Raw genomic sequence first — 20,770 nt, 5'->3', positions numbered from 1 at the left:
TTCAACAATCAAGAAAATGCCTCACAGACATGGCCACAGGCCAGTCCAATGGAGGCAGTTCCCCAATTGAGGCTCCCTCTACCCAGGTGTGTCAAGTTGGCAACTAAAGCCATCCAGCATAATACCCATGCAATTTTATAATTTATTAAAGATGAAAGAAAATTTATATACCAGTATGTTTTTACATAAAGAATTAATTGGCTGAATCTTTGCTACTGCAGGATGTAGACCATCTTCAACATTTTTCAGAGTTGATCTATGTTTTGATTTTATTGTTATGGCTAAGAGTGCTGCTATGCATAAATAAACACTGTAGCCGGGTGTGGTGGCACAGGCCTTTAATCCCAACACTTGGGAGGCAGAGGAAGGCAGATCTTTGTGAGTTCGAGGCCAGCCTGGTCTACATAGTAAGTTTCAGGACAGCTGGGGCTACAAGGAGACCCTGCCTCAAAAAGACAAAACAACAACAACAAAAACAAATAAACACTACAAAATGACAGAAGTATGCTCAGGGCCACTCCAGAAGTTGCTGGAAATTCTGTCCTAATCTCAAACCATTTAGAAAATCATTTGACAATTTTCTTGATTTATTTATTTTTATTTTACATGTATGAGTGTTTTGTCTTTATGTATCTAAGTGCACCCATGTGTGCAGTGCCTCTGGAGGCCAGAAGAGGGGGGAATCAGAGCCCCTGAAACTGGAGTTACAGATGGCTGTTAGCCTCAGTGTGGATGCTGAGAATCAAACCCAGGTCCTCTGCAAGAGCAGTCAGTGCTCTTAACTACTGAGCCATTTCTCTAGCCCTTTAAAAAAAAAAAAGATTTATTTTTAATTATGTGTATGCATGTGTGTCTGTGTGTGGTTTTGTGCATGTCCCAGCTGAGGCTAGAAGGTGTCATATCCCCTGGAGCTAGAGTTACAAGTGACTGTGAGTTGCCCTATGTGGGTGCTGGGAACTGATGTGGGCCCTTTGCAAGAGCAGTAAGTGCTCTTAATTTACTGAGCCATCTCTCTAGCCGGAAACAGCATTTTTTAAAAACTAAACAGTCTAACATGATGCAATCCAAAGATGAACTACCTGCTGAGGAATGATGGGGGGCGGAATTAAAAGTCTCTATGTTTCCTAATTAAACCATCATGATTTTGTAACAGCAGAAAACTTTCTATGTACAGTCAAAACACCACAATTCATGACTGTGCTGGTTAGTATTTGTCAACACAAACTAGAGTCACCTGGGAAGAGGGACCTTCAACTGAGGAATTTCATCATAATGGCCTGTGGTCTGTGTGACATTTTTGATATAAAAGGGCCCACCCCACTGTGAGTGGTGCCATCTCTGGGCAGGTGGGCCTGGGCTGTATACGAAAGATAGCTGAGCAAGCCAGGGGAAGCAAGCCAGTAAGCCATGTTCCTCCATGGTCTCTGTTTCAGTTCTGGCCTCCAGGTTCCTTCCTAGAGTTCCTGCCCTGACTTCCCTCAGTGACAGACTATGACCTGGAAGTACAAGATAAAATAAACTCTTTTAGTCAGTGTTTTATTACAGCAACAGACAAGACTAGAACCTTGACATACAATGGCCTGGAAGCTGAGCCAAGGTGTTTCCCAGTATTCCCTGCTGCAGTGTGGCCCAAGGACACACACAGCAGCAGAGTTGTGTGTCCAGAACCGCGTCAACAATGAAGTACCAGGGTGCAATTGGGCATGCCTTGCCAGGAAACACCACAGATTCACAATGCGTTTAATTTCAAGTGGATTTTTGGTTTTTGTGTGTTCAGAAACCTTTTCTCTGTTGTCACTGTTTTCGTGACCCCCGCCCCCCACATTCAGTTACACCTGATGAATCACAGTTTCAGAAGCTGGGGATTTAGAAGATGCTTGGGTGGCCTTGCTGCTGGGTCACACTGGAAGGATACACCGTTCAATGTCATGTCCTACTTCTGAGTGTCTGATGAATGATGGTGTTCGGATGAATGAGTTCCAGGTTTCAAAATTGGCCTGTATCATAGCCCCAAAAGGCTGGTCCACAGGATAGATAAGTCCAAATTTTGGATGGGGACAGGTAGGCAGCCTGGCTCCATCAGAACTCTGCTGAGGGGTGCCTAGTATGGGATGGGGAGGCTTTAGGTCATGTGTGGGTGGCCTAAGACAGACGGCTCCCCTCCTGTGCATTAGCCAGAGCCTCTCCTGCAGGAACAGTGGCCAACTGACTCTCACCTTCCTTCCAGGAGGCCAAGTTCAGCTTCCTGGACGGCGAGGAGGATCCCCAGATGGTATTTGACTGGATGGACATGGAGCACAGGGGCCGCCTGTCTCTGGAAGAGTTCAGATCTGGACTCAGTACGTCCATCTTGAGGATCCTGAGACTTGTAACACAGTGTTGGTCTATGTGACAAGCAAGCTAACTCCTTTACCAGCAGGGGGGCCCTCATCATACCTGAGAGCTGTGGGGGTGCTCCCCCAGTGCCCCTCCCTTGTAGTCTCTTGTGGGGGGGTGGTGAGCAAATGCTTCCTGGCCTTAATATGAGACCGCATTTACCCCCTACATTTACCCCCTGTAGGGGTCACTTTCTAGTCTTGGTCAAAGGACTCCAGGCCCTCCAGGTAATGGGAGAGTGGGTACTTAGGGGATGGACTCCCCAGTACCTGCCTCTCAGAAGGGCACAATCTGCAGGGCACCCCTTTACGTTCAGCCTGTGTATAGAAGGAGCTTCTAGCCTGGAGCAGGGAGAGGTGACAGAGAGGGGGTGACATCCTCTTGGAGCCCTGACAAGATAAGCTCAACCTTGACCCATTTATCATTTATTTTTATTTTATGTGTATGAGTGTGTCACTATATGTATATGTGTATTGTGTGTGCAATACCTGCTGAGGCCAGAAGAGGGCATTGGATCCCCTGAAATGGTTGTTAGCCACCACATGGGTGCTGAGAACTAAACCTGGGTCCTTTGCAAGAGCAGCTAGTACTCTTAACTACTGAGCCATCTCTATAGCTCATTTAAATTGGTTAATTGATTGATTGATTGATGATGATTTTTTAGGCTTGGCCTTAAATGGGCACATGGTCACTTAGAGCTTTCAGGATCATAGGGTTGCTAAAGTTTGGGGGGGCCCACTAGAGGGGCCAGATGTCAGTATTCATTGACTGAGTCCACTCAAGTTTTGGTGACTGAGAAGCTGGGAACGGAGGGGAGGAGCCTGGGGGTGGGTGCTGTGCACACAGTCCAGAGACCTCATCTTCAAGTGGGAGCCAGTCTTTAATCCCAGCATTCACGAGGCAGAAGCAGGTGGATCTCTGTGAATTCAAGGCCAGCATGGTCGACATAGTGAGTTCTAGGCAGCTGGGGCTACAGAGAGAACTTGTCTCAAATTTAAAAAAAAGAGGAGGAGGCAGAGGAGAAGAAGGGGCTTTAGTATGGCTTAATGGGTAAGGGCGATTGTAGCCAAGTCTGTCAACCTGAATTTGATCCCCAGGACCCACATGGTGTAAGAAGAGTATCAACTCCTGCAAGTTGTCCTCTGACTTCCACACATACACCATGGTATGCACATACCTATAAAATAAGTAAATAAATCGAAAAGAAGAAGAAAAAGTACCCTTTTCAGCCCATGCTCGAACGTTGGCTCCATCATGCCTGGGATTTAGGTGAATTCATCAGCACTTAGTGAGTGCCTCTCAATGAGTGAAGAACCTGTTGTGTACCATGGAGCTGCTGTGTGACTTCCAGAGAGTCTCTGGGCATCTCTGCTCCTTGTGCTATGTGTGAAACGGGCGCTTTCATTTTCTAGGACTCTCAAAGTTGATTGGTGACATGCATGAATGTAGCAGCCCTGTGTAAACGTGAAAGGCATGGCTCCTTCCCCAAGGGCCGAAGGCTCATGGGAAGTCAGAGCCCCATCCTCACTCTGACTAACCGTCTGTTTTCCAGAAAACATCTTTGGCTCTGGCCCGAGTGCCCTCAGGCTCCGTAGAAAGCGGCCACCGCCCTCCCAACGGGTGTCTGTGACTTCCAGCTTCCCTGCCCTGGAGGAGGCTGACGCACAGGAGAAAGAGGCTTTCCTGGGCCTCCTGGGGCAGCTGGGGACAGGCCACTCTCTTTCTGAGTAAGGCCATGTGTTGGGGCTGGGAGAGGCCCCCCGGGGAGGGGCAAGGGCTCTCCTGCCATAGCGTGGGGTGGGGCTGGGTACAGATCCCTGTTTGGCCACTTGCTAGTGTGCGACCTCTGACCTCTGTTCCCGGCAGTGACTTGCCCATCAGAGTTGTAGAGGGATTGAAGTCCTGTGCAGAGGGCACCTGGAGGGGTCCTTTCTAACCCCACAATCCCTCCCCTCCAGGAAGATCAGTCAGTTGGTGGCATCATCCCCTGAGGGGACCTAAAGGCTCCCTAAGGGTTCTGCAGTATGTTAACTCCAGGCCTGGTGGTGCCTTGGACTGGGTGGGTTTGGAGACCAGACAGGAGGTCATTTCCTGTCATGTGTCTTCAGCTTAGACTCTGGGTTTGTGGGGGGAGTGTCTCCTTGTGTGCAGAGAAAGGGGCCCTGCCCTTTCTCCCAGGCCTGAGGCCTCCTAGAGTCATCCAGGCCTCGCCCTCACCCACTCTCTCCACCCTGCTCCTCTGTCCACAGGGCTCTAAAGAGATCCTGTCCATCTGGTTCAGAGGGTGGGGCTGCTATGAGACAGGCAGGGTGGCACCTGGGCGTAGGCTGGCAGAGCAGGTGGAGCAGGGTGCCATTTACCCACTTGGCAGCTTCGTCTGGGCTCCCTCACCCTCTGGCTCCCGTTTTTCATGACTTAATTAAGTCCATGTGAAAGTCATGTGTATTGAGAGCCAACTGTGGGCCAGGCTCTGGGCTGGCACTTACATTCAGCAAGCCTGTTGTTCTCCAGACATTCTTGCCTGGCAAGTATCAACCTTATTTTACCAGTGAACACAGATAGGGCAAGAACTTGCTCAGAGATCACACAGCTCCAGATGGGAGAAGCGAGAAGGCAGAGGGAAGCCTTGAGCTGTCAGGCTCTCAAGTCACCCCCTCTACCTGTTTGTCATGGAATCTCAGGGCAACAAGTGGTATGGGGGTTCAAGAAGGGACAGTGCTGCAGCCGGAGAGCTGGCTCAGCAGTTAACAGCACTGGCTGCTCTTGCAGAGGACCTGGGTTCAGTTCCCAGCACCCACACAGCAGCTGACAGTTGTCTGTAACTCTAGTTCCAGGGGATCTGATGCTTTCTTCTGGCCTCCACGGGCATTGCATGCACTTAGTACAATCACAGACAACACACTCATACACTAAAATTTTAAAAAAGAAGACAGGACAGCACACATCTAGAAAAGTTCTTGAAGGAAGTTGCATTTGAATCAGGCTTTGTATCCCAAGTTCCCAAGTCTCTGGGAATCCTGCCATTAAACCCAAGGACTAGGGCCTGTGGTTCAGTGTGTAGAATGTTTGCCTAGCATGCATATAGACTGCAGTGTGGCGAGCCATTCCTGTAATCCCAGCCCTGGAGAGGTAGAAGCAGGAGAATCGGGAGTTCAAGGTTATCCTCAGCTACATAACAAGTTCAAGGCCAGCCTGAGCTATAGGAGACTCTGGCTCAAAATAGGCCTCCCACTTCCTGGCCCTCTTGTATCTAATCTCTGGAGGTCCCCCTACCCAAGGCAGGTGGAGATCTGGCAGTTGTGGGAGGAGCTGCGGCAGGAGGAGCCTGGGCTGGCAGGCAACCTGGAGGGCTTCCTAGCCAAGATGAGCGGTCGTCTGCAGGAGGTGCGGGCTGACAGGGATGCGCTGGAGCAGACACTGAGGACGTGAGTGAGGCCACGGCAGGTGTTCTACCTCCTTCCAGAATGTCTAGAGCTAGCAGAGCCAAGCTTGAGGAAGAAGAAGTTCAGGGGAATCTGTTGGGTGCCCTTGGAACTGGCAGGGGCACAGCCCTGTCTGGGACAGGGCTGAGTCATGGGGGCAGGAAGGTGGTAGGGCCAGAGGCAGGAGGCAATAGGGATCATGAATAGGGGCAGGGGAAACAGTATCTTAGTGATGGTTAGAGGCATGACCAGCGTCAGAGAACTAGGGTGATCTGATAGGGGCTTGTGGTTGATGAGGGCCCATGAGCGGTAGGAGGGCTCCAGCCCAGGCACAGTCCACCCTGCTGCCCAGGGCCCTGGAGGTGCTAAGGGGCTGCCTGGGCTGCCTGGCACCTGCCTCCTGCCCTTTGCAGGCGAGATTCTGACCACCAGCGTGAGGTGCAACAGCTCTATGAAGAGACAGAGGAACAAATTCGTAGGGAGCAGCAGCAGCTTCAGGCCCAGGTAGATGCTGCTGCCTCTGGCCCTGTCCCTTCCCCCCACCCCCATCCCTGTGCCCTCCAGGGATGCCTCTCCCAGCTCAGGCTAAGTCGTAGCAGGGGCAACCGCGGCTTCAGGGAGCCTCTTTCCCTGCCCTGAGCAGCTTGTGTGCCCCAGAGGGATGGAGTGGGCCTGCTGAGCATGTGTCCCATCTCCAAGACTCAATGTCCTCACCCCCACCTCCAGGGCTGACTGCTACTGTCTGGGTGTCAGTTTCCTTGTCACAATCTAGGCCCAGGTGGTAGGATGGTGAGGATAGGGCTGGCCCAGCTGGTCTAGCTCTAGAGTCTGCAGGACAGGGATGACCTTTCTCCTCTGCAGAGTGACTCCCGGGGCTTGGCCTTCAGCACCCACATGCAAGAGGTCCTGGACGCCAAAGAACGAGAGGTTCAGCGGCTGACCGAGGGCCAGAGAGAGGTAAGCAGAGGGCTGGGTAGCCCACTTGCCAGGGATTCCAGACCCAGACACCCATCTCTCTAGGCTTGCTGTCAAGCAATCTGCTCCCAACTGGACAGGTCAGACTGAAGCCTTATGCAGCCCTGAGCACTCCCTAGGCCACTGGCTGCCAGATGTGACCCTCTTCCCAGTACAGAGGGTAGGGAGACTGAGGTACCAAATCCCTGATATTCCTGCAAAGAACCAGGCAGACTCAGAGAGATGACCTGGGAGCTTGTCCTGGCCTCAGTTTGCCCATCTATAAAAGGGGTGACTGCCTCGATGGCATCTCCCAGGCCGCATGTGTCAAAGTAAGGAGATAAGGGAATGGAAAAGCTTTGGACAAGCTGGGTATGGTGATGAATCCCTGTAATGCCAGCCCTGGGGAGGTGAAGTTAGGAGAATCAGGAGTTCAGAACAAGCCTGGGCCACATGAGACCCTTTCAAGGAAAGGAAAGGAAACGAGAGGGGAGGGAAGGGGAGGGGAGGGGAGAGGAGGGAAGGGAAGGGAAGGAACAGGGGGCTGAGCAATGGTTCAGTGGTTAGGTTTCCAGAAACAGCCTGTATCTCCAGCTCTAGGGGATCTGGCACTCCCTCCTGAGCCCAGTGGGCACTGCACTCATGTGGGTATATATACACACAGACAGACACTCATATACAGAATTAAAAATAAAGTGGGCTGAAGAGATGGTTTAGAGGGTGAAAGCACCTGCTACCAAGTCTGAAGACCTGAGTTTGATTCCTAGGACAAATGCTAAAAGGAGAGAATTGACTCTTATAAGTTGTCCTCTGACTTCTATATATGTATGCGTGTACACACATGCCATCTGAACAACCTTGGGTGGGTTCTTAACATCCCTGAGCTTCCTGGGAGGTGGGGAGACTGGAACCCTCGAGGCCACCTTCCCCTCTATGGGGTCCTGCCATGCTCCTCTGATTGCTGTAGGGTCAGAGAGCCCCTGCTTGTCCATGGGGTCAGGGACAGAGCCACTGCCAGGCTTGGTCCAGACAAATGTGTCTGAGGATCTCTCATCACGGCCCCCTCCTCTTCACTCACATTTCGCAGGTCTCACCTCATGGGTTATCAGGCAGCTGGTTAGATCCTTCAGGGGTGACCGCCCCTCCAATCCCACAATTTTAAGCCAGGTCTCCAGAGTCCAGGCAGAGGAGGGCATCCTTGCTTCTGGTGGTGGTGGAGGCTCTTTGTGTCATGTCCTGTCCGTCTGTCCATGTTCCCTCCATTCCTCACCAGGACAACTCTGACTCCCCCCTCCTCTCCTCCACCTTCCAAAGCTGGAGGTGCAGCTGCTGTATCTCAGCAGTACTCAGCAGGAGGCCAACTCTGAGAACCAACAGCTCCGGGAGGCTGAGCGGGACCTGACTGGGCAGCTGGAGGAGGTTCGAGGACAGCTGCAGGTGACCAGGGGACACTTGAACACTGCCAGGGGCCGAGTGTCCTGGCAGACAGAGGAGGAACCCAGGCAAGTGGCTGTCCTCTCTGGACTGGGGTGGAGAGCAGGGTCTTCTGGGAACAGGGAGTGACTCTGCCTTCTCCAAGGTGCTGGTTAGCTCTCACTACATGCATAATCTTCCCTGCTAACTCTCACAGCAACCCAGCCAACACCCATTTCTCAGATGAGGAAACTGAGGCACAGAAAAGGGAAGGACCTATACCTAAGACCACAGGGCTGGGATTAAGACATGTACACATATGTGTGCTCATGTGCACAACATATGCACACACACGCACGCACACACACACACAGCTCCCTGGCAGGCACTAGCTGAGGTAAGAACGCTTGCCTGATCAGGGGAGTCTTCCTCGAAGAGGTGAGGATTTGTGTAGGTTTTGAGGTATAAGGTTAGATGGGAGTTCTGAGCCAACCCTGGAGGAGAGCCATGGGAGAGTTATGCTGGCAAGATTTGGAGGATACCATTGACCGCCCCCTTCACATCCCCCCTTCTTTTCTAGTGTCCCCAGGGCAAATGAGAAAGCTCCCCCTGAGGAAGCCCCGCTACCTGGGCTGTTTGGGGACAGTGATGACTGGGACCAACTCCTAAGCAGCTTTGGCAACCATCCCCACAGAACCCCGCAGCTATCCTGGAGCCCACCTCCCACCCCGAATGTCACCTCCAGCCCCCAGACACCCCGTGTGGTCAGGCAGATTTCTATCTCGAAGCAACCTGCTTTGATGTTTGGTCAGGAACCAGCCTCAGATCCAGATTGGGCTCCAAGCAGCCCCACTGGGGTGCTTTCCAGCCCCAAGGATGGGAAAGGGGTGGAGAACACAGACAGACAGCACATCAGCCCTAAGCAGCCTGTGGAGCCCCCTGGCCTGGAAGTCAAACCTGAGGCCCACTTGCTCTGGAGCCTGTCAGGAGCTCCAGCTGGAGAGTTGGATAGCCTGGGGGCAGCTAAGGCTGAGCCTCCTCTCCAAGGCCTCTCTCCCCCTCCTCAGGCCTCAACTGGGTCCAGAAAACAGTTCCAGGCCTCAGACCCAGGTAGCAAAAGCCTTGGACCTGGGCCTGCCCCAGCCAAGCTGCCCACGGAGGGAGAGGCCTTGCCTGAGGACCTGTATGCTGCAGGCTCTGACCCAGGTTTGGGATCTGAGAAGGTCATGGCCCTCTCCGAGAGGGCCACTGAGTCCTCCCAAGGCCTGGAGCTTGTGGGCCAGGTGTCTACAGAGGGCCCAGCTCAGGGTGAGGCAGGTATGGCTGGACTGGAGACCCATCCTGGGGAGCTACACAAAGCTCATGGCCAGATCTTCAGGATGGATGGCCCGCCTGCCCACACCCTCCAGAGCCCCAAAGTGCAGCCCAAGGCTGAGGAAGGAAACTTAGGAGACAGAGGCCAGCAGGACCTGGGGACAGAACAGGCTGCTGAGGCTCATGGCCTGGAAATGGGAAATCTAGAGTCACCCCAGCAAGATGCTCAGCTGTTTCCTCCCTGGTCTGTTATAGCACCAACTTCTGCTGAGGCAGAAGTTCCTGCCCCTGGCAAGATGTCTCCATCTAGGAGCTCTCCCCCCATGGGGGCTGGGTCTGAGGCTGTAGTGGGGACCCTCCTCACCCTGCCTGAGCTGGAAGCCCAGCCTAGGCCTATGCCTATGTCTGCTCAGGTGGAGAGTGAGCCAGGTGCCCCTCAGTCCAGGGAGCCAGGGGCTGAGAGCAGGTCCGAGAAGCCAGGAACCGATTCAGAGGAGACTGGGTTGACCTCCTCCCTGGGGGACCTCACTCAGCCTCAGGCCGACCCAGACTACCTCTTTCACGTCATCTTCCTGGGAGATTCCAACGTGGGCAAAACCACATTCCTACACCTGCTGCACCACGATGCCTTTGCCACTGGGCTGACAGCCACTGTGGGTAAGTAAGGCCCCTAGGGAAGTAGCACTGGATGGGAGAGTCTGGGTCAGGGCTAGAGAGTTACAACAGGTCCCAAGTGAGCCATTCCCAAAGTGGCTGGTTCTGTCCTGGCGATGCGCCTGCATGCAGCATTATTTTATATGGGCATAATCTTAGCGTTTCACTAATCGTCTCTAATTACAGGTAATTTGCTTTCTCTGCATTGATCTGATTAGCTTATAATGCAGCACAGTAACAAAGCACCCTGCAATTTAGGTCCTGGTGTTAGTAGAGGGTGAAAACAGACCAGTCTCCACCCACGTGGCATGGGCAGGTCCTTGCAGGGCCTGGTTAGACATGTTCATGGCATGCCCCAGGTCTGCCTGCATGCCCTGACAGGAAGTCACTGGGAACACGTTGAATATCTTACATAAAACATATTCATATAAAAGGAATATTATCTCTACATCAGCAACCTTCACAGCAAATGCTGATCCTGCAGAAGCTTCACCCGGTCTTTGGAGTGAGGGGTTCCTAATCTTTCCCATGTTTCCTTCATTTCTTTTATTTCTTTATTTTTCCATTTTTCATATGTGTGTGGTATGCATATGTATGTGTGTGTTTCTTAATGTGTATGAGTGTTTTGCATGCTTATATGTAAGTATACCCATGTGTGTAATGACCACGGAGACCAGATGAGGACATCAGATCCCCTGGAACTAGAGTTAAGGATGGTTGTTAGCTGCCATGTAGGTGCTGTGAACTGAACCCAGATCCTTTACAAGAGCAGCCAGTAAATGCTTTTAATCACTGAGTCATCTCTCCAGTCCTGTATGTGTGTTTTTGTGTGTGTGTGTGTGTGTGTGTGTGTGAGGCCCAAGATTGACGTCAGGAATCATCCTTCATTGCTCTTCCACCTTATTCATTGAGGCAGGATCTCTCAATCAAACCCAGAGCTCACTGATATGGCTAGTTTCTCTAGCCAGCTAGCTCTGGGGATTCCCCCATCTCTGCCTTCCCAAGCTAGAATTACAGGGTGGGCCACTGCACCCACCCAGCCCTTATGTGGGTTTCTGGGAATCCGAACTCAGGTCCTCATGCTTACATAGCAAGCGCTTAACCATGCGCCATCTCCCCAGCCCCATTTTCCTTCATCTTCCCTGTTTTTTAAACAGGGTCTCCCTGTAGCCCCAGCTGGCCTGGAACAATGTAGGTCGGGCTGGCCTTGATCTCACAGAGATTCACCTGCCTCTGCCTCCCAAGTGCTGGACCCAAAGGCATGTGCCACCACGCCCTGCTTCATCTTCCCTGTCTTCATACATTGTTTCAGTTCCACAAATTCAGTGGAGAGAATTCAGGGTGTAGACATGCAAGAAGGCAGAGCATGCTTGCACTGTGACCAGCGAGCAGCACCCGCCAACCAATCTCTTCTGATTGGGCTGTCGAGGACCCCTGGCGGCTGTCATCTTTTGTCTCAACTATTGCCTGGGACAGTTCCGGATGCCTTGGTATAGTTTTCCCACATCACTGCCTGCCCCCTATTCCAGTCGCTCTCCAAAACTCAGACCTGTCTCCCAGTGCATGTGAGGACAGTGGGTGGAAAACTGAAGCCCAGTTAGGTCCCTTGCTGGTTCAAGTCCAGGGTCCCCTGCTTTCAAGCCACAGATCCTACCTGGGCAGGACTGTCCCAGATCCTCGGGGGTGTATGTGCAGTACTCCCTTGAAGCAGCAGAGCCCCTGAGAGAGACAAAACATTATGTGCCAGTTTACGTGGCTTAGCCGGACCATGTTTCGGGGAGCATGGGGGTCTCATGTGGAGACTAAGGGGCAGAAATTAGGAGTGATGGGGATTAGCAGTTGTGGAAAGAGTCAGGAACTGTTGGCCAGCAGTCCTATGAGTGTGCAATTGCACACCACAGCCTCAGAATCCTGCAGACCTAGGCTCCTGAGGGCTTTAAGGAGAGGTGCCTGCCACCCACAAGCTGCTTCTTGGAGTGTAGAGGGCTGTGTGAGCCAGGAGGCAGCAGTAGGTGCTTACTGGGTTTACCATAAAAACCTCCCTAACTCCCCATTGCAAAACACAGGAGACCTATGTGCACCACCTGGCTCAGTGGGCTGTGTAGGACAGGGTGGGAGAAAGAACAGAGCACCCGCTGCCATTCCTTCCCCTCCCACATCCAGCAGGCTTCCTTGACAGGTGGGGGTCAGCTGACAGGTGTACCCCAGAACCTGACTCTCCCTTCCTTATTCCCTGGGGTCAAAAGTGTCTGCCGCTGTGGGCACAGGGAAGGGTGGGGCTGTAGGGCCCCAGGGACTGGGAAGGAACACTATAAACATAATCATTACCTTAGCTGTACCCTGCAGAAATCCCAGGGAGCCTTAGACACTGGTCATTTCTCTGCCTGTGGGTCTTTAAATATATTTTGTTAAATTCTATTTATTGTGTATGAATGTTTGCCAATGTAAGTACACCTGTGTTATGCAATGCCTGCAGAGGCCAGAAGAGGGCACCAGATCCCCTGGAACTGGGGTTGCAGAAACTTGTTAACTGCCATGTGGGTGCTGAGACCCAAACCCAGGTCCTCTGCAACAGCAGCCAGTGCTCTTGACTGCTGAGCCATCTCTCCAGCCCCCTCCCTTTCTTTTTTTGCAAGGTGGTATTTAAAAGACCCACCAAGAGGCTAGAGAGATGACTCAGCAGTTAGGAGCACTGGCTGCTCTTGCAGAGGACCTGGGTTCGATTCCCAGCACCCACACGGCAGCTGACAATTGTCCATAACTCCAGTGCCAGGGGAGCTGGATGCCCTCTTCTGACCTTCATGGGCATTGCATGACACAGATGCACTTACACACATGCAAGCAATACACTCATACACATAAAAAAATATTAAATTAAAAAAAAAAGGGAGGCTCAAGCTGGGTATGTTGGTGTACACTTTTAAGCCCAGCACTCGGGAGGCAGAGGCAAATGGCTCTCTGTGAGATTGAGACTAGCCAGCAGGGCTCCATAGTGAGTTCCTGGTCAGCTGGGACTATAGGAAGACCCTTTATTTTATAAATAAATAAATAAATAAATAAATAAATAAATAAAATGAAATAAGAAGGGAAGGGACAGAGGCTCTGAAGAAGGGAAGTCTGTTTGCCCCAGCATGGCCCATGGGCCTCTTCCTCCCCACTTGGGAAGGCTGCTTGGCCTTATGACATTTGACTATGGGGAACCTTTGGAGAGCAGAGAGGAGCCCAGCAGCCCGGCTCCATCCTGCCAGGACCAGGGCTGGGGATACTCTGTGGCAGCTCAGGCTCACTGTCTTGAGCAGCCAATGAAAGGAGGCTTGTCCCCTCTGTGTCCTAGGAGTGGATTTTCGGGTCAAAAACCTGCTGGTGGACAACAAGTGTTTTGCACTGCAACTCTGGGACACGGCCGGCCAGGAGAGGTACTGGCACTGTCCCACCTAGTCACTGATCAGGGGACCTACCTGAATTGTGCAGGGGAAGGGGGAGGAGTGGGAAGGCCCCCATAACCTGGGTGAGAGGCAACAAGTTCTACCTGGTCAGGCAGCGAGACACTGAGATCTGACACTCAAGTCAGACAGAAGGGTCTGTGAGCTAGGACAGCTGGTACAATCTGCTAGTCTAGTGGAAGAGATTAAAACACCACACAGCTAAGTGTGGTGGTGCACGCCTTTAATCCCAGCACTCCGGAGGCAGAGGTAGGTGGATCTCTATGAGATCGAGGCCAGCCTGGTCTATGTAGTGAGTAGTCCTGGGGCTACAGGGAGACTCTGTATAGAAAAACAAACCAAACCAAAACAAAACCCACTTACTGGACTGGAGAGATGGCTCAGCTGTTAAGGGCACTGGCTGGCCTTGCAGAGGATCTGGGTTCAGTTCCCAGCACCCACATGGTGGCTGACAGCTGTCCATAACTCCAGTTTCAGGGGATCTGATGCCCTCTTCTGGCCTCCTCGGGAATTATATGCACGTGATATACTTACATACATACAGGCAAAACACTCATACACATAAAATAAAATAAATACATCTTTAGGATTAAAATAGCTGTTAGAGACAGTCATCAAGGCAGACACCTGAGGGGTGGTGGCCTGGAGAGACCAGGCCTGGACTAGAGATTCAATCACCTCACCAGACTCTCTGGCAGGTACCACAGCCTGACAAGACAGCTGCTTCGAAAGGCAGAGGGGGTGGTGCTCATGTATGATGTCACCTCCCTCGAAAGCTTCACTCATGTGCGTTACTGGCTAGACTGTCTACAGGTGAGTGTATGTGTAGCTGCTGGGCTGGTCCCAGGTTGTGGAATCAAGAGGAGGTTTGGGTCTCTGAACCACTTTCTTTTCTCCTAAGGTTACAAATGACATAACAGTCATAGGAATGACACCACCCACTGAGGATGAGTGGGTGGATGAGGTAGGATCACAGTAGTACCAAGAAACCACAGCCACATAGTACATCCTCCAAAACAAACTGCTTTCTGTATACTCTATTTCTTTTTTACATAAGAACATCTCTGCTTGGGATGTGTTCTTGATGAAAATTCCTGTTTACACATCTCCTGCTTAATATTCACACACTGGGATTCTTCAGTATACAAAGAAGCTAGATTATGACCAAGTGAGGAATGTGGCCTTTCTCCAGATATTTCTAGTCTAGTGGAAGAGATTAAAACACCACACAGCAGGGCATGATGGTGTATGCCTTTGATCCCAGAACTTGGGAGACAGAGGCAGGCAGACCTCTGTGAAACTGAGGCCAGCCTGGTCTACATAGTGAGTCCAGGTCAGGGAGACCCTGTCTCAAAAAACCAACAACAAAAAATGACAGTGGCTGGAGAGATGGCTCAACTGTTAACAGCACTGGCTGCTCTTACAGAAGACCTGAGTTCAGTTTCCAATACCCACATAGTGGCTGACGACCATCCATAACTCCAGTTCCAGGGGATTCAACACCCTCTTCTGGCCTCCTTGGGCATTACACACACGATGCACTTACATACATGCAAAACACTCATACACATAAAGTAAAATAAATACATCTTTAGAAAAACTATTTGGGACAGTTGTCAAGGCAGCCTTGGTTTTCCACAGGTTAGGTGGGAAGGACAGGCAACAGCAATCCAGGGAGACTTCCAGGAGGAGGTGCCCTTAGAGTTAGCCTTGGAAAGAGGTGAGATGGTTGTAGACAGAGAGCTGAAGAGAGGGTCAGGTGAGAGAATATGGGAAGCTTCTACGTCAGGCCTGGCATTTGTCAAGGGCAGCTGAGGGTACGGATTCTGTGTACAGGATGCAGGTATGGATGGGGCTGTCATACTCCTGCTGGGAAACAAGATGGACTGTGAAGAAGAGCGACAGGTACCCACCGAAGCTGGCCGGCACCTAGCCCAGGTGAGCACAGGCCCATCTTTTCCTGGCAGGTGGGGAAACAGGGAGCAGAAACTGACCTGCCTGGCCACTGGGCTGCTGCAGAGCAGCCCTGGACCCAAACCCAGGCTGTGCCAGTGGATGCCTCCTTGAACTCGCCATGGAGTTAGCAGATTCCCCCATGTTCCCAACTTGAGTGCAAACCATTTGATAGTAAAAATGGTTTTAAAAATGTCACCATCATAATTCCCACCGAAACTGTAATTTTATCTCTGGTCTCTAATTAGCATACTGTCTTCTAATTCACTCTATTTTAAGACTCAAGTGTTTCCTTAGGAAGATTTCATCAAAAGCCCACCACCACCAGATGGTGGGAACTATTTATTTATAAATGGGATTTAACTACATTGTAGAAAACCCCAAGTCATAAAATTAAAAAAAAAAAAAAACCCTAGGGAGAGAGTGACTCGTGTCCTGCCCCTGATGCAATCCTTCTTAGAACTTCTGTGCTACATGTCCTTGTTGACCCTCGTTTCTCATGATTGGCCGGTTTGTCCCCTCTCCAGAATAGTTTTGGTCCTTTCCACATAATAGTTCTGTCTCTCTCTCTGGAAGATTCAGCAGTGATAGTCCCTAGAGAATGCGTGGTGGACTCCTACCTAACGTGTACACTCAGACATGAAGGCACTGGGACATTCTTCACCATGTGGTTTGTAAGAACAAACAGCTGGGGCAAAGGTTGGCAGTTACACACTGGCAGTTCATGTGAGAGGCCAGTATTTGTTATTAAACAGAAAAATCTGTCCTGGGGTCGACAAGATTACTCAGTGGGTAAAGGTGCTTGCTAACAAGCCTGATGACCTGAGTTTGCTCCCCAGGACCTACATGGTGGAAGGAGAGAACTGATTCCACAAAGTTGTCCTCTGATCTCCATATATGTGCTGTGGCATATGTGCATGCACACACACACACACACACACGAACATATGAACACACACACACACACAAAGCCTGTCCTGGCTTGGGGTCATAGGCCCATAATCCCAGCACTGACGTAGGAGGATTGTATGTTCCAGGCAAGATGGGATAATTTTGCAAGATTTTCTTTCAAAATAAAAAGTTAAGAGCTCTGGCTGCTCTTGCAGAGGATCTGAGTTTGGTTCCCAGCACCCACATAGAGGCTGTCAGCCATCTGTAACTCCAGTTCCAGGCGATCTGACACCCTCTTCTGGCCTCCTTCATCATGACACACATGTGGTACACTTTGCAAACATGCAGGTGAAACACTCATACACATAAAATAAAATAAATATATCTTTAGGGGAAAAAAAGCTATTTGGGACATTGTCAGGGCAGCCTGGGTTTTCACGGCTGCTCTTAACAGCTCTCTGGATGTGGTGGCACACACCTTTAATTCCAGCACTCTGTGAGATCGAGTCCAGCTTGGTCTACATAGTGAGTTCCAGGCCAGGTGAGACTACAGGAGACCCTGCTAAAAAAATAATAATAATAAAATAAATAAAATGGGGTTGAAGATATAGCTCAGTGACAGGGTGTTTGGCTAGTGTGTGTGAGGGCCTAGGGACAGTCCCCAAAATGGGAAAGAAAAGAAAAAGAAAAAGCAATTTCAGGTCCAGTTAGGTTGGGCTGAGCATTCCAAGTCGCAGATGGGAGCTGGGCATGGTGGCACATGCCTTTAATCTTAGTGTTTGGGAGGCAAAGGCAGGTGGATCTCTCTGAGATCGAGGCCAACCTGGTCTACATAGTGAGTTCCAGGTCAGCTGAGACTATCAAAATGAAAACAAAAACCAAACACAGTTGCTGATGGTGGGCTGTCTGGGGCCTGTGGAGACAATCACTCTATGCAGATGACTTAGCCTGGCAGGTCAAAGACCATTCTCACCTACAGAAGGGTTATCTGAGACAGAAAGAGGAGGAGTGGTGGTTTAAACCTGCAATACCAGCATTTGAGAGGCTGAGACAGGAGGATTACTCTGAATTCAAGGTCAGCCTGGGCTTACAGAGTAAGATCCTGTCCTGAAAAACCAAAATCAAAGAGAGTGAATATATATTCTCACACACTGACGGAGGGCTTTTAATCTGAACGTAGTCTTTGTGGTATTGTATTTTCCAGTATTTCACTCAAATCAACATTTTTGGTGGTTTTCGTTTTCGTTTAGCTTTTTGTTGTTGTTGTTTGTTTTTCTTTGGCTTTACATTTCTTTGAAATTATTACATTTCACCCAGGTGTAATCCCAGTGCTCTGGAGGCAGAGGCAGGCAGATCTCTGTGAGTTCATGGCTAACCTGGTCTACATAGAGAGTTCTGGGCCAGCTGGGGCTACAGGGAGACACTGCCTCAAAAAAAGTCCGAGAGAGAGAGAGAGAGAGAGAGAGAGAGAGAGATTATTACATTATTTATTGTATGTGTATTGGAGGTGTATATTGATGCCATGGTTCACATGTGGAGGTCAGAGGACAACTTGCAGGAGTCTGTTCTCTCCTTCCACCATGTACGTCCTGAGAATTAAACTCAGGTTTTCAACGTTGGTGACAAGTGCCTTTACCCATGAGCCATCTCACTGCCCTTTGCCTTTTTTGAGATAGGGTCTCATGTAGCTCAGGCTGGCCTCAAACTTGCTATGTAGCTAAGGCTGGCCTTGAACTCCTGATCTTTCTCCTCCCAAGTGCTAGGGTATGCCTGGCTCTTGCTCTTTTGTTTGTTTTTATGTTGCTAAGAACTGAACCCAAGGCCTTGCTTTAGGCTATAGCAGCAGCCCAGAAATATTCTGGAAAAACGTAAAAAAAACCCTAGGCATTAAAAATGTCCCTAAGGTGTTTCCCCAGAGTCAAGTGGCAAGTTCCCCCTCCACTTCAAAGACTGGGGAGGTCTCCAGGGTGGTACCCCTGTCTTGCAGCCAGCTGGGATATGGGTGGTGGACAGAGGTCCATCTGGGGACTGACTGTGGTTGATGAGGCCCTGGCAGGGCAGGGCCGCCCTCTCAGCCCCTCTGTGTGGCTACAGGAGCTGGGGGTTTCCTTCAGTGAATGCAGCGCGGCCCTGGGTCACAACATCCTGGAGCCCATAGTGAACCTGACCCGGTGAGTACCCCTACCTGGAGTCTTTGGGGCAGCCCTGCCCTACCCTTCCCCAGAAAGAGGTCAAGGAAGCCCCCAGTCCTAGAACTGTGAGCCCTGGGGCTCTCGACCCTGTGCTCCACCCCCACAGCTATGTCACTCTCCATAGGACCTCCCTCTCTTACCATGCCCCCGCCTCCCCTGTAAAACATCTGCCCCAACCTTCTAGTGACTTTCATGACTTAGAGTAACCACCAAATGTCTCCTGCTAGCCAGTGTTATCTCCAGTGTCACTTCTGCCCTGTGCGGTCTGTCTGTCTGTCTCAAATCTATCTGTGTCTCTCTCTGTCTCTGTCTTTATCTCTTTGTCTCTTTCTGCCTCTGTCTCTCTCATAGAGCTCTGACCACGCCTTCCCCCAACCCATCTCAGGCCTCTCCCAGCCCTTCTGGACCATGTTTATACTTGCTTTCTTCTTACCATCTGAGAGGGGCCAGTCTGCTAGATCAACCCCTCTTCATACAGGGCCTGGTACCCACTGAGTACTCAATGAGTGACTGAGATGGGAACTAGGAGGGGCATCAGAGCTAACCAGCATGCCTGGCACATGGTTAGACATGTGGTACCCACAGGTGCGGACTTCTCATACTTCCCTAGCCCCGGCTCGCTCTTAACCCAAGTCTCGGCTTCCCTGGGCATGTGCTTCCCTTCTGTGACACACGCTGTCCATCCATGATCCAGGGTTCACAGGCTCAAGTCCCAGGTCAAGTCCCAGATCATGACTTCTTTGTCCCAGCCGGAGTCCTACATGTGTGTCTATGTGTGTATGTGTGTCTCTGTGTGGTTTTATGTCTACATATGTGTGTGTCTGTGTACTTGTGTGTTGTGTGTGTGTGTGTGTGTGTGTCTGTGTCTATGCCTCTGGGTGTGTGTCTGTATAGTATGTGTCTGTATCTATATATCTGTGTAGTATGTGTGTCTACATATGTATGTGTGTAGTATGTCTATGTACATGTGTGTATCTATGTGTAGTGTCTATGTGTATCTGTATATGTCTGTGTGTGCCTGAGTAGTGTCTATGTCTATGTACCTGTGTGTGTCTGTATGTATCTGTGTGTTTGTGTGTGTGTATTGCTTGGCACCCAGGAGGTCAGAAAAAGAGACAGAAGTTTGCAGTCACCCAGTCCCATCTTTCCACTGCCATAAGCAGGAAGGATGAGGAGTGTCTAGAGCAGCCCCCAAGCCCAGCTACACCCCAACCCCCAAGCCCAGCTACATCCCAACCCCCAAGCCAAGCCCAGCTACACCCCAACCCCGAAGCCCAGCTACACCCCAATCCCCAAGCCCAGCTATGCCCACAGCCCTTTGTGCTGCTCCTAGAGGCAGACTGGAGGGGTGACATAATGGAAACTGTCTCACAGGTCACTCAAGATACAGGAAGACTGCCTGAAGGAGTCACTGGTGGAGGTGGCCCCCCAGCGGCCTCCCAGGAGAGCCCGCTGCTGCTCCTGATGCTGTCTAGGCCCACAGAGGAGGTCTTCCCAGGGCTCCCGTTCTGGTTTCCCTGACACAGCCACCAATGAGCCCTGCTGGGGAAGAGCCTGGGAAGACACCACCCTATCACCTTCAAAGCAGGACTCTGCAGAGCATGTGCTGGGGTGGGAGGGCAGCAAATCTCTTTAAAGGCAAGAAAAGTCTAGAAACCTACCTAAGGAAAATAGCTCCAAATATCACATTCAGCCCTGGATGGCAAAATGACAGGGTGCTGAGGTATCATCTATTGGTGTGACAAGAGCAGGTCCCAGTTTTCACTGAGAGAAGTCAGGGTGGAAGCAGAAACTGGGGGAAACTGCCTGCTTGCTGGCTGGCTCACTAGCTCAGATTTAGCTAATTTTCTCATACAGCCCAGGGCCACCTGCCTAGGGATGGTACTACCCACAGTGGGCTGGGCCCTCCCACTTCAATTAGCAATCAAGATAATGCCCCCAGGGACAGGCCTCCAGGCCAATCTGATAAGGGAAATTCTTCAATGGAGAACTCTCCCCTGGAGATTCTAGGTTGTGTCAAATACAATAAAATCTAACCAGACGGTGCATGTCTTTAATCCCAACACTGGTAAAACAGAGGCAGGCCCATCTCTGTGAGTTCAAGGCCAGCCTGATCTACATAGTGAGTTCTAGGCCAACCAGGGCTGTAGAGTGAAAC

At 51.0% G+C, this 20,770-nt stretch overlaps 1 protein-coding gene across 1 annotated transcript in view; it reads left to right on the top strand.

Moving 5' to 3' along the window:
* Rab44 (RAB44, member RAS oncogene family) overlaps nt 1-20,565 on the top strand; it is a 34,008-nt gene extending 13,443 nt beyond the window's left edge. Inside the window, exons 3-14 of the mRNA XM_008840071.3 lie at nt 2,228-2,339; nt 3,929-4,103; nt 5,655-5,801; nt 6,212-6,302; nt 6,660-6,755; nt 8,067-8,254; nt 8,746-10,136; nt 13,468-13,549; nt 14,275-14,389; nt 15,413-15,514; nt 18,515-18,591; nt 19,987-20,565. Coding sequence (XP_008838293.1) covers nt 2,228-2,339; nt 3,929-4,103; nt 5,655-5,801; nt 6,212-6,302; nt 6,660-6,755; nt 8,067-8,254; nt 8,746-10,136; nt 13,468-13,549; nt 14,275-14,389; nt 15,413-15,514; nt 18,515-18,591; nt 19,987-20,077 — 2,667 coding nt within the window. The 3' untranslated portion in view covers nt 20,078-20,565. The remainder of the gene's footprint in view (nt 1-2,227; nt 2,340-3,928; nt 4,104-5,654; nt 5,802-6,211; nt 6,303-6,659; nt 6,756-8,066; nt 8,255-8,745; nt 10,137-13,467; nt 13,550-14,274; nt 14,390-15,412; nt 15,515-18,514; nt 18,592-19,986) is intronic.
* The last annotated feature ends 205 nt before the right edge of the window (nt 20,566-20,770 follow it).

This window comes from Nannospalax galili, unplaced genomic scaffold, assembly GCF_000622305.1.
Source record: "Nannospalax galili isolate Female #2095 unplaced genomic scaffold, S.galili_v1.0 scaffold538, whole genome shotgun sequence".
NCBI classification, from domain to species: domain Eukaryota; kingdom Metazoa; phylum Chordata; class Mammalia; order Rodentia; family Spalacidae; genus Nannospalax; species Nannospalax galili.
The sequence above is the reverse complement of the archived record's forward strand: the minus strand, read 5'-3'. Positions and strand labels throughout refer to the sequence as shown.